General features: G+C 38.5%; 1 protein-coding gene across 3 annotated transcripts; it reads right to left on the bottom strand.

Moving 5' to 3' along the window:
* Window positions 1–1288: 1288 nt before the first annotated feature.
* Window positions 1289–12235, bottom strand: LOC109853250 (phospholipase D3-like). 3 transcript variants are annotated; one of them, XM_020425144.1, is made up of 12 exons: window positions 11688–12235; window positions 8397–8671; window positions 6987–7220; window positions 5713–5837; window positions 5258–5594; window positions 5026–5160; window positions 4713–4904; window positions 4463–4591; window positions 4224–4363; window positions 3876–4041; window positions 3649–3790; window positions 1289–3524 (listed from the first exon to the last, which is right to left on the bottom strand). In XM_020425144.1, exons 2-12 carry the CDS (start codon window positions 8514–8516, stop codon window positions 3328–3330), a joined length of 1917 nt encoding a protein of 638 aa, XP_020280733.1. In that variant the 5' UTR covers window positions 8517–8671; window positions 11688–12235; the 3' UTR covers window positions 1289–3327. The 3 variants fall into 3 exon arrangements, with proteins under 3 accessions (XP_020280733.1, XP_020280734.1, XP_020280735.1); XM_020425145.1 differs by lacking the exon at window positions 11688–12235 and adding an exon at window positions 10268–10601; XM_020425146.1 differs by lacking the exon at window positions 11688–12235 and adding an exon at window positions 10197–10219.
* Window positions 12236–13766: the final 1531 nt, after the last annotated feature.

Genomic DNA, 13766 nt, shown 5'->3' on the forward strand with positions numbered 1-13766 from the left:
AATGCGTTAGAGCAACCTTAAGACTTTGAAAAATGGTAAAACGTAAGCAATAAACAAATCACTGTTGCCATGTGAAATCGATTGGTTGCTCAAGTTCTTTACAAGTGCTACGATCTCAATTATCTTCCCACATTTTTCATTCCCATCGTGAAACTTCTTCGTTAACATCCTACATTCCACAAAATTAACAAACTTGAAGTCATTTACAGGTTGGTCGTGTATAAAAAGTTATCTTTATTTAATAAATAGACGTTTCGGTCACACAAGTTTGGACCTTCTTCAGTATGAAAAAGTTAAAAGTTCAAATAAGAAAAAACATTTTAGTTCACTACATCACTAACAGATAAATGAAATGATGTCGATAAATTACAATAATATAATGTGTACTGATATTCAGTACACATGAGTGATGTAGTGAACTAAAATGTTTTTTCTTATTTGAACTTTAACTTTTTCATACTGAAGAAGGTCCAAACTTGTGTGACCGAAACGTCTATTTATTGAATAAAGACAACTTTTTATACACGACCAACCTGTATTTTACTGCTCGTATCGGCCCTTGATTTATTTGATTATTTCACGAGCGATTGATTGACATTTACATATCAATTTTACTGGTTCTTAACGTAGACAGACAAAAACTTATCAGTTATTATAAATAATTGAAATGAATTGAAAAAATTCGGAAAAAAGTCCCGCATGTATGAACAAATTCGATATATTCAATTTTAAATAATTATTACTTGTAATCATGCATGAGATCGACGTAATCGCGTATAAATGATTTTACGCACTTCGATGATGTATAATGTATTTTCATAAAAATGAAGGACTTTTTTTTGACTATTATTATCTGTCATATATCATTTGTAACATTATGCATAATGTTAAACTTGATAAAGAAATTCATGAATGTATAATTAATTAATAAAAAATATATTAATTTTATTTTTAACAACAGAAGGTTTGAATAAGTAAAAAGATCTTAAAATATCACAAACTATCGATTGTAGATCAATTTTTTTAGGTTTTAAAAATGTCCAGAATTTTCCGAAATTATCGCGTCGTTATATTGGTGCAATAATACCGGTTGAAATATTTCATTTCTAATATTCATACAAAAAGTATACTCAAATCTTCTTTCGAGTCGAATATGCGTGTGTTTGTGTGCGTATTAATAAATATTCGATGACATTTGCACGATCGAAAATGAGAAAAAAAAAAACAACAGAAGTTTTTATTATATGATAGGAATTGTTAAGAGAGACATAATTTATTAATCCTCGATTTACATTAATAATGTTTAATAATTTTTTCTGACATTTCGATATTACATCAAGAATATGTTTTTATATAGTTATTACAATAGTTATTAATTTCTTTTTTTGAAAATTGCGAAGTATTACGTACGAAGACGAAAATCACGTCATATTCTCGCAGCTGATTTTTAATAGGTAAAAAAACAGATTCTTATTCTTAGAATTAAGACTTAAAATTAAGACTCCAAAAGAGAAACAATGCCGTTACGATTACCTGATAGCCACGCTTCGTTTCGGTGAAAGAAGACGAAGTAAAGTTGCCTCAGAGACGACGGATATCGACAAATATTAATATGTACAATCATATATAATTAATATATTTAGCAAGCAGTAGATAAAAATATTTTCAAACCCAAAACTCTGTCGCGTATGTGAGAACGCGACAAATTTTTTAAACAAAAAAATATATATATTCAAAATTCTTTCCCAAACTATTTGCGGAGTTGAGCAGATTCTCGATAAAGCAAGGCACGGTTATACGGATGTACATCGCGCGGGAAAGATCTTTCCTTATTATTTTTACCTGTCCGTGTATAAATTTTCTTTCTTTACGTTTCGCGAATCACGATATCCATTTTGAAAAGCGATCTTTTATTATTCACATAATTATCGTTGTGTTTTTACAAGTGGTAATAATAATACACGCAAAGTAATGGAGTTATAAGAGTTAATGGCCACGATGGTTAATCAGGTCCCATTTTGGTTTTTTTTGTTTTTGTGTTTTTTTTTTTTTTTACGCACACACGTGCACGAACCGGCACACAACGCAATAACAATCTACTAGTCTAGTCCCAAATGTAAGTTTTACCAATTATCGTATATGGAAGAACGCAGAGTCGATGTATCGTGTGTAACAGCTTCTTGCGAGTGTCGATTATTAGCGTTGCCGCCGTGCCTATCGTCGAAAACGATTTGTGTAAGGCACGTTTAAATACCCTTTTTGTTAAACAATGATATGTCTGTTAGGCGCGCAAGAGTGTACTCGCCGTTTGCGAACAATAACGTGCGTCGCGATACAAAGTAATGACGCGATACAAAGTAATGACAATTATTGAGATAAAAAAGTGAGATACGAGGGAAGAACTGATATCCGTCTAATATTGGTTGGATCGGCACGAGGTTTCGTAAAGAAACAAATATTTCGAGTAAAGAGACAGAACGGAAGGCTGATTTTGAAGAAAATATTCGAGAGAAAAATACACACACGTTATATATATATATATACAATCATCTCTAGCAGATGAAAAAACAAAAACTTGTAAAGAAATTTTTTTTTTATATTAAATATAAATTACAACAAGATCAATTGTTCACTTATCGCTTCGACTGAAGTTTACGAAGCTCGTAATTATAACTCATGATCGATCATCTCCAATGATGTTTAATTTCAAAAAAATAATTATATAAAAGACGTGAGATTATAGTTTACGTATTAAATGTCTCAGTCAACTTAGAGAGTGCGCGAGATGATCTTGAGATGAAACCGACTCACTAAAATCACTAAGAAGCTTTGCACATAATGTGTTTGTTTTTTTTTTTTTTTTCACGTCACGTGTAACATGTAAATTCTCACAAATATAGAAAGCAACAACGATCGTAGTGCGACAACGATAAATTTAGATAGCGCGATGACTCGCAACTAACGGATTGTAATCGCGGAAAAACAACTTTTGCCGAAGCAGCAAAAAGATCATTTATCACATGATCTTAGCAAAAATTGATTTTCTTTCTTTTTGCGTACAAGTTTCGTGAATATTTCGAAAACATTTATAAAAATTATTTACAAAAGAGAGGCGAAAGAACGTGTACGTTTGAGAAATACATCCGATAACATCACGGAAAAAAATGAAAACTTGATGTTCTGAGTTTGAGAATTACATGAATGAATCTTTTCCCCGCGATCGGAGCACATTATATTTTGACAAGTACGACGTTAAGATACCGCGATAAAAACAAACTATCACGATTGAGAATGATCGTTTTTTTTTTTTTTTTTCACTTTCCACGATTACGTGTGTATGTAAGGTTCATACGCACGTTGATACGAGTATCTCGATAAACCCCACGAATTCGCGGAACGCGTCTCGCTTACATTTAGCGGAACGGTATAATTGGAATACCAATCGCGATGGAAGATATCTTCTAACTGTTGTCTTATGTTATCCTTGGTTGGATGTCCAACACTCTCGAACACGGTACCGATGCCTGAAATAAACATTGGCATGTTTTCCAAAAAGAGAAAATGTGAAAAAAATAAACAATACCTCACTGTTGTTATTCCAACTTGTCTTATTTGATTTTCGCATCCATCGGGCGAGGAACAACTTACCGGCCGTGTCGATGAAGTAATCGCCCGACCAGTTGCTCGTTCCGATATAAGCCGCTCCGTCGGTGACCATGTATTTGTTGTGGTTCACCCTGATGAACGGTATTCTGTCTAAGTAAGAATTGGTGGGCACGATAAATCGTTTCTGTAACAATAATCAAAGTTTTTTACTAGGCGACCGTATGTCTTCTTCAGACAAATGCATTCAAGCGAAGAAAAGGAGTATTCACCACTTCGATTTTGATGTTAGCGTAACTGTATGTGAGATCCTGCAAGGATTTAAGAAAGTACGATTCGGACGGCCTCGAGTGTTTCCACCATGAGATCAGAAGCCGCACGTTTACTCTGCGATCAATGGCCGCTGCTCTTAGAGCGTTGTCTATTATAGGCCAGTATCTACGAACGTAAACAAATATAAAACAAAAAACGCTAAATTTGACGGAAGGAATAAGAGAACGAACATATAAAATATAACATTTACAGTGTGAACATTAAATAAATATTAATAAAAAAACGTCTCGAATTATTATTTTTTATATATCTCGTAGCGCGAATAAATAAGTTTTGTTTGTACGTACTTTATTTGCGCGGTGTATATCGTCAGCGGGAGGTAATCCATTACCGAAATGTAAATGAACTTCTCTGCTTTGGCGATGCAGTGCAAAATCGCGTCTAAGTCGTTGCTTCTGCCCTTCGGCGAAAATGGAGGGGGTGAGCTCTGTAACGTCGCATTTGTTTTTTTTTCTTTTTTTTCAGTTCTCAAACGTCTATAAATGCTGCTTATTACTTGTGTGTGTGTGTGTGTGTGGTTACTAACCGCAATAAATAATTTGTACTTGTTCTTCATGTATGAGAAATTCATAGGATTATCTATGTTTATCTTTGTGCTGAGGTAATCTGGCCACGTAGAAGGCACTTTACCGTCTTCGCCTAACTTCCAGTACACCTATAAGTTTAAGAATCGATATATAATCGCGCGATTGTGTATACATCGTTTTGTCGACTCGATTGCGATAAATATACATATATACATCCGCATGACGATAAATCCGCGTAATTTCTCTTACGTCGAATATCTTGGCGTAATCGCTCGCCAGGCAGGAACAGTTTAAAGCTACCAAGCCGAGTTCCTTCACTTGCGAGAGAGATCTCCAGTCCATGTTCGCTGATCCGACGTAAACGTGAGTGCGATCGATGAGCCATAATTTCGTGTGGAGCACACCACCTCCCAACAATCCGGCGAAGTTTAAACTTCTCACCTAAATTTGAATAAAAAAAAGAAAAAGAACAAAAAAAAAACACACCACATATGTTCATATTTATAACAAAATGTGTGTGTGTGTGTACATAATTAACAAAATAAAATATGAAACAACCAACCTGTGCGTGAGCCTTTTTGGCTAAGATTAGTGTGTCTACGTTCGGAGACAAGCGGGAAGGAAGATTTTGTGCTATTTTTAGTGCGATCCCTCGATCTCTCCCGGCCTCTAGAAGCGCCTGGAAAACCTGTTCGCCCTGCGCGACAGATCGATACGCGTCGTTTATATGGAAATTGAGACCGTTTTTGCGACGCTCGATAAAAAACCGTCGCTCTGACACACGCGATACTTGCCTCCTTAGCGCTGTCATCAGGAAACACATCCTCCCTCTTCATTGTCCAATAGAGCGACGCGATCTCGATGGTTTCCTGCGCCATTCCGATGAGTTCCATCCAGGAATCGTAGATGGTCTCGTGACGCGGCGCTTCGTCGCTGTAATTCATGCCCACGGGTATAGTCTCCACCAAGGATACGTTGCAATAGTCCATGCATATCGATTCTGAATCCGTCACGGTCGCGTTCAGCGCGTACTTCTCCGCGTGGTCCGACAGCGGCCACAGCACGACCAAAATGATTAGAATCAGAATGACCGTGATCGGTATGCAACTAGGTCTGCACCAACCTTCCCATCTTTGACAGTAGAGAATAACGTGTATATATTTATAATAAAAAAAATAAAAAATAAAAAAATATCTTGTAAAATTTCGTTTACGTCATTGTGTAAAGGAAACATATTTTCGACACGTACTTTGCATTCGCAAGAGGGTCGTCCATGTCGCTTCTCAACATAAATCCGGACTGGTCCCATAACTCGAAATCATCGTCGCCGCCCCCCGGGGAGCTTACGTCCAGTCGTACATTCTCGGACACGGTCTGCAATGCCATACATCACGCGTCATAATTTTTACGGTTAAAGAAAGGACGCTATTTGACACTTTTTTTTTAGGGTTGGCGCAAGTCCACGCCTACCATTCTCTTTCTCACTGATTCCTGACTTGTTTGCTCCCGATGAGCACGTCGCAAAATGACGATTCGAGATCGAGATTGTGCGAGAAACAAATAAATAAGAAAAGTGGGCGTAAACCAATCCTCCAGGTCAGAGCTCTAAACTAATATGGAATGTCAAGACGAAAACGTTGCGAGAATAGCGTTAAGTATTGATTTTATATACACAGTATTGGTTTTATATAAAATATTAAAACGTTGCGCACACGTGTTTCTGAGATTCGATGTAAAAAAATGAGATCTACTTCGTTGTATCTCGTCGCGTTTTGTCGCTATTCTTATCTCAAGTCTTGAATTATAGTCCAGCTGCATGTGCATCAGTTGAATTACAATCTCGTTAATATGGAAACGCACGGACTTCGTTGTACGCTCTCACGTGACGAGAGAGAAAATGAACCACCTGCCAGATTAATCGGGATTTTCCTCGACAACAATAGAAGAAGACATCGCGAGAGAACGAGAAGATTTTTACATTGCGCGCTTTTTCCAATTAAAAAAAAATTACGCAGGTTATTAAAATGCTATTTATCTTGTGAAACCTGTTTTGGAAGTTCATGCTGTGTGTGTATTGAGCACCTCAGATATAAAAATTATTTCTTCTCTTTTTCTTTCTCACATTATTTCATTTTCTAAAGTAAAAAACCCAAAAATAAATACACGACTGGTCAAAAGCAGTTCTTTTTTTTTCGCACGGCAGCTTCAACGATAGGAAAAAAAAAACAGGTCAGTAAAGAAATTCGAGCAGATCAATATCGTAAATTAGGTGACCGTCCCACGCGCGAATAGTGAATTCGGCACACGTGCCTTTTCCGAGCTATTTCTCCCATGACAATGACATCAATTTTTTATGTGACTCGTCACCTAGAGTTCTCGCAAAACTGAGACCTCACTTTGTGACCGCACGTCGCGGTCACAAATAAAGACTCAGCGCAAGAATATTCATAGAAAAATAAAAAATTTATTTCATTCTCTTTTCTTTTCCCGCGCACATTGTTATCTTCCGAAAGAAGAACTCACCGACAATTTGTGTTTGAGTCGCGGCGCTCGGTTCTTGCGTTGCGGCAACAGCACAACCACATCCTGATCCTTGTCCCGCGATCCCGCGGTCGCGTATACCTTCGTGGCGGTTGTTTCCTTTGTTGACGACGACGTTGCCGGAGCGGTCGGTCCCCCGGCCGTGGAATATTTCGAGAACGCGACGTTATTCACATTATTGCTACCTCCGTACGATACGTTGTGCGTGTTATTCACCTCCACAGAGAGAAAATTGTTTATTTCCGCATTGCTTGATTTGCTTCAATTGGTAAATTTGTGTTTTTTTTTTTTTTTTTTCAACTCTGAGAGATGTATATTAAGAAAGTACAATAATATTCGAGATATTGAAGGAAATTAATTATTAAGAAATTGTATCTATCTTGTGATGTGTTCTGTCAAGCTGTCGATCTTCGCTTTTTGAATTTTATAGAAATCCGTATAGAACGTCGTCATAAATTAAATGTCGAGAACACTAATAAAAACATACACGTGAAACAATTTTATTTTTCACATGTAATTTCACAGACTTCAATAAAAAAAAAAAAATTATTCATATTCAATTATTCAATAAATAAAAACTATTGTATAAATGTGAGATACTCAATTGATTCACATTTATACAATAATTGATTAACCTTTTCGCTCCGGGGATTTTTCCTTTGAAATTGACCTCGCATTTTAGCTGAAAAAGTTAATAATAACCTGCTACCCCCCCCTTCAAAGTTAATTTTGAAGGTCAAAGAAGTAACCAGGATTTTTTTCAATTTTTTTCCTAAATTTAGTGCATTAAATTGACCTTATAAACATCTATTACGTTCGCTTTTCTTGCTGGTCCATATATGGACCAGTCCCGGAGCGAAAAGGTTAACATTTATACAGTAAATAAAAATTATTGTATAAATGTGAGATATTCAAACACAAGAAATGCGAAACATTATTAAAATTAAACATACAGATTATGAAATGTGAAAAACATAAAGAAAAACATAAATATCCCATCGGAACGTAAATTATATACAAAGTGCTCCAGAGTCGGGTTCTAGCTTTATTAGGTACATTTCTTATTAATTATCGCAAAGTAAATTACTTCTTGCATTTGCTGCTGTGTAATTTGATACTGCGCACTCAATGTTTAACTGGTCTTGTTGAATAAGAGATTGTTTGCTAATCAGCAGCAAACTATCACCTTCGATGACGTGTTATCGATATTGTGTCGTTTTTTCCTATTTGCAGCACTTTCACCGAATACAAACATTCTTGCATCAAGAAATAAAAATTTAATCACATACTTTCTTCACGTCTACCTCTCAATGTTCACTTTTATGTCAGATAAAATGAAAACTGCTAAACAATAAAAATGTCATGCAAACATACACGTTCACTCTCACTTACTTGCACCAGGATGTGGCATGCCTGCGACGCTATTTGGAACAGTCCGTCCTGCAAGTTCCGCCCGGTGTGCGCGGAACTGGCTCCACCCCCGCCGCCCATTTTCCAACCGAAGAACGACATTTCGATTTGCGTCCGATGCACCCGCGCTCGCGTTTAATGCATCGTCGCGAGTTGCTCGCCGTCCTCGTCGTCGATCGAACTCGCGTGCATACGGAGGCCGGCGTTTCCGTTGTCCGACTTTTGTTGCACCGTATCCGACGTTCGCAGTTTGATATCTGTTCGGCGGAACAAAAAGAGAAGTGTCATTTCCCGTCTTATGACTGCGCGGCACGTGGCGTCTGCGGCAAAAAAAAAGCGGCTTCGCGCGCGCGACTCTTTAAAGTTTAATGCACACGCGCGCGCGCGCGCGCGAAGGTTGTGATCACAGCTTTGACGGCAACGAAACTTTTTTTTTTTTTTTCTATTCCAACAATAAAACACGTGAGATAAAGCTCGCGGAAACTTTCTTTTATTCTAATAATAAAATCGCGCGGCGACGTTTCTATTTTTGTTTGCTTTGTATATCCTTCAAAGCATGATCGCGCGAAAACAATGACGCAACAAGAATAAAAGTTTTTCTTTCTCAAGGATACTTTGGAATAATAAGAGGAATATATGCGCACGGAGAAATAAAAGATCGCGTACATAAATTAATGCGCTCTATCGCACCGTTCAATCTTCTCGGCGACATAAGTGATCTAAAAAAAAAAAAAAAAATCCTCGTGTGTTCGTCATGAATTTTCATTTTCATCGACAGTTCCAAGCTTATCGGAAATCAAAACATTCTCGGCGTATGGTGACTACTTCCACACTCGACACGTCTGGCTCTTTAATTAAAAGCATCTTACAAGCTCGTTTTCGCTTCTTTTAAGTTGCAAAGAGACAAATGTTCTATCGTTCTTGCTTGAGAAAAAGTAAACAAATGTAAATACACGTTAATCGTCGACACTAGGTCGTGATCGATAAAAAAACGATTAGCGGATGTTTTGAGTCATATATTTGCGACAATCCCGATGACTTTCGTTTTGTTCGTTTCTAAACGTCCTTCGCGACTGTAAATGTTTAAACTCGATAGGCACGCGACGTCTGTCTCTCTCTCTCTCTCTCTTTTTTTTCTCGTTTTATTTTTCCTCCGTTTTTTTTTTTTTTTGACGAAATCGATTAGATCGAGTCTGTTGCCGGGACGACGATCCACATTGGGGCGCGCGGATGACAAACACGTCTTTCCTTCAGCGCGCGGAGAAAGAAACGATCGAAAGTTCTTCCATGCCGCGCGAGGCACCTGCGCAGATAAACGTCCTCGTAGCCTCAATAACGTTCCGATTGATATAAAGGGATGTGACGATTAACTCTCTCACGTTCTATATATATATATATATATATATATATCTTTCGTCCTTCGACCTAAATTCTACGACGATAACTGATGAATATTCGAATGTGTTACATACGTATTCAAATTTGTATATCTCGCACGTGTTAAGTTTTTTCATCGATAACGCAAGTTCAAAACTGAGGTCTGATTAAGTTGAAAATTATTCAGAAAATTATTCAGTTCGTAATAGCGAGTGACATCTGACATTTTACAATTATGTAAATTTACATAAGCAACGTGTGTGTGTGTGTGTTGCAATTGCACGTCAAATAATTCTGGCGTGTTTTTGTAACGACGATAAACAGTGATAAATTGAACGGTTACAACACGACGAGCTCTCTCGAAAAGACACAGCATAATCCGCGATTGCCAGAATATTTGTATACTTTGTGTTTTCTATCTTCTTTCTTCCTAAATGTTAAAATGTCATTCTTTTTTTAAAGAGACACACACTCACGTGTTTGTTGCGCGGCTTCATCGAAATCTCGCCATGATTTTCTAACCGAACGCGATCAAATGCGCTCGCGACTTTTTTTTTTATCTGGGAGCAGGACACATAACGTGCACACGAGGATTGGCGCTTATCACACGGGTGAATGATCGAACCGATCGACACGACGTGCGACCGAGCACGGAAACGACACAATTTGACAAGAGGTATGCGAAACCGAAAATACCGGCGATTATACGCGAAGGGCGCGCAATTGAACGCGATACGACACGAAATGAATCAATTATTGTGTGTCGGCGCGTCTCTCGATCTAGAGAGCGCCGCGCGCGCTACGGGACACTTTCGGTTGCGACTGTTTCGTTCGATCTGTCATCATTGCGAGCAACACATATACGGGAGAAACACAACGTGCATGCGCGCGGAGCATCCCTTCGGCGCGATCCCAGCGAGAGCGAAATATTTTCGTCGATATACACGCCCTCGTTATCGATCATAGAAAGGGAGGAGGGTTTTCCGCGCGCGTTCCCGCGCACCGTATCCTCACGTGCACGTGGTGATTTTTCCTCGCCCGCACCGTTTTTTTTTTTTTTTCCCCGGGAATGTGAGATTGTTCCCATTTTCCCCAAAAAAGTTTCAAATTAGAACATCGGTTTTTTCTTATCGTCCTTTGTGGGTCTTGCATTTTTTGCCTCGTAGCTTTCTTCCCGTCTGTTCTCGTCTCTTTCTCTCCTTCTCTTTCACCTTTCACCAAATTTATGATTTCAGTTTCTATGGGTAAGTAAAAAAATCGGTGATCGATGGCGTCTCGGATCGTCCGGTCGATCGTCACAAAGGAAAATCGCAAAATTATTGGACTCTCTTGTAGGCGCGCATCGCCACACATTTCTTATTCTTTTTCCGTTCGTCTTTGAATAACGCGTTTACAATGCGTTCTCGTAAATTTTTAACACTGTTTTTTTTTTTTTTTTTTTTACCCCCTCTTACTACTTTGCGCGACCGCTCGAATGTTTCTCTCGAATGGAATCCGTTCACTTCATTTTCGATTTCGAAACTGTTAGCAAGTTATAGCGACTAAAAAAGCTCCCGGACCAGCTCCCGACCGAGAGCTGACAGATTGCACGAGAAAGAAGTGCGTGAGTAAGTTATTTCGAGTTTGTAATAAAAACGTGTTTTTTTTTCTTGACTAAAATCACGAGTGTATCATATATCTAACGAGAATGCGTGCACGGACGGTGTTTTTTTTATGACATTAAAAATAATTTTAATTAAATGTAAAAGATTTGGGGGGGCTAAGTGAAGGGGGGGGAGAGGTCTTTTCGACAATTTTTATATAATTGAAAAACTGGAGTGAGTTATTATATATCACTTATTTATTATTATATATTATTCTATCTTATATATTATTCTATCATATAAAAATACTTACGTGTGTATTGAAATTTTCTAAAAAATCTCCAATTTAAATCGACCTGATGATTTTCGAGTGATTCACTGATATTCCGTTGCGAAGATTAAATTGTTTTTTTTTTTTTTTTATTATTATTATTTAACATCAATCACTCTCTTCTCGTTTAACTCTTCGTTTTGTTTTCTCTTATCATCTATATTCGGCAATTGCGCACGTTTTAAAAAAAAAAAAAAAAAAAAAAGACAAAAATCTGAAACCGCGCACCGCTCTCTTTGTCACCGCGTCGCGCCGCGCGCACTGTCGACATCTGATAGCGTCGCGTCGAAATACACGCACGTGTTGTTCACGTATCGCCGTTCGTATCGGAGCACGTGTCCTATCGACGTGAATGCACCACTCGGGAGAGATACTCGCGAGAACACAATCCGCGAAATTGCACGCGTTTGTCGAGATGTGCACGCTATCGCATCTCGGGGCAAGTTCAATCGACGTTCGGTCGTACGGACTATATCGACAAATCGAAGCGCACAAAAGACGGCACTATGCGCCGCCGCTGCTGAACGTCAAAGTTCGTGGCGTCCGTATAGTTGCTCGTCGCCGTCGTCGCGATGGCGCTACCGCCTAAACAATTTTCCTCCTCACACCCGTTGGTACACAAATCGATATTATTTAAATATCACATAGATTTTTAATAGCGATTTCGGCTGGTTTGCACCGACTGCACATTTCGGGTGTCGGTGCAAATTGTGTGTTTTTTCGGCTGGTCGAATGGCAGCAGTTCTTTGCTGGTTCCGCGTATTCGTCTGAGCTCAGTACACCGCATAGGTGCATGTTGGGTGTACACAAAGTGGCTCTCACAAATTAGTCGGAGCCAGTTAGTGTAATCAGTACACACACCGATGCGGTGTTGCACACAATTGCACCAACTCTACACAGGTGGCACACCGGTGCAGACCAGCCCCGAAATCGCTATAAGTCTCTTTTTTATCTTAATTGTTCGGTTCGATTATTTTCGGAAAGTATAATAACCGAACGCTTTAACTACTATAGCAGCAGAATTTTGTCACGCGAGAGATTCTCTTGAATTGTTAAATTCGTTTGAATTATTGAACTCAAACGACCCCGTGAACGACACGACGCGTTATCGAAAAAACTTTACGTGCGTGTCAAGTATTATATATTGCATAATAAACAAATAAGATCGTAGAATACGCGCGACAGCACCTTCTCCAAAATTATAAATTTCAAACACACTAAGCGGGAAAGTTTAATGCGAGAATATCCTTTTCGGATGGGGTTGTTTTCTTTTTCTTTTTCTTTCACGACGCCGCTGCTTCATTAAATATTTACGGCGCGTTTTCGGATCTCATAAAGAATTCGGATTCGTCTCTTTTCGGAATTCGAGAGATGTCTTTTCCGCTGCCGCCCTCTCGAACGTATGCGCAAGGCGGACGGAGCAAAGTGTTCGGTCGAACACGTCGGTCCCTCTTTTTCATCGTCTTTTATATATATATGTACATGTTATTCAAACATGCCGAACGCGCGCCCGCTCTTTCCGCTATATATAATATATAAAAAGAGTTGGGCATCGATTCGTGCATCGAATTAAACCGATGAGAAGCCAGGATGAAACGTAATTTTTTTTGTTTTCCGTACGCGCGATCGATGCGCGCGTGTGTGCGATTAGAACAACGTTTTGATACGAGGTATAGAAAAATACTGCGTTTTTTTTTTTACTCAAGTAACTACGTGCTAAAAATGAAAAACTAGTAGAATTCAAGATAAATTTAAATGACTCTTGCGAGAGCATATTTCAGATAAAAAAAATGCGAGAAATCCGAAACACGATTTCTTATCTCCCGAAGAGTTCGGGAGGGATAGGAAAAAAATGTGTCGACAAAAACACGCGAGAAGAGAGCGATGCGATACGCTAATTGTTTAGTGCGCTAGCCGACGTGATCACATTACACGCTTTGTCAAGATTATACGCGCGTTATCTAAAAACCCTCGTTCCTCTCGAAACATTCGGAGATATAGGTTTTTCATGGTGTTTTCAGTTTTATCTCTCTTTTGTGATGAAAACAATTAACGCGTAAA

This window comes from Pseudomyrmex gracilis, unplaced genomic scaffold, assembly GCF_002006095.1.
Source record: "Pseudomyrmex gracilis isolate BER0280 unplaced genomic scaffold, ASM200609v1 scaffold_45, whole genome shotgun sequence".
Classification (NCBI taxonomy): domain Eukaryota; kingdom Metazoa; phylum Arthropoda; class Insecta; order Hymenoptera; family Formicidae; genus Pseudomyrmex; species Pseudomyrmex gracilis.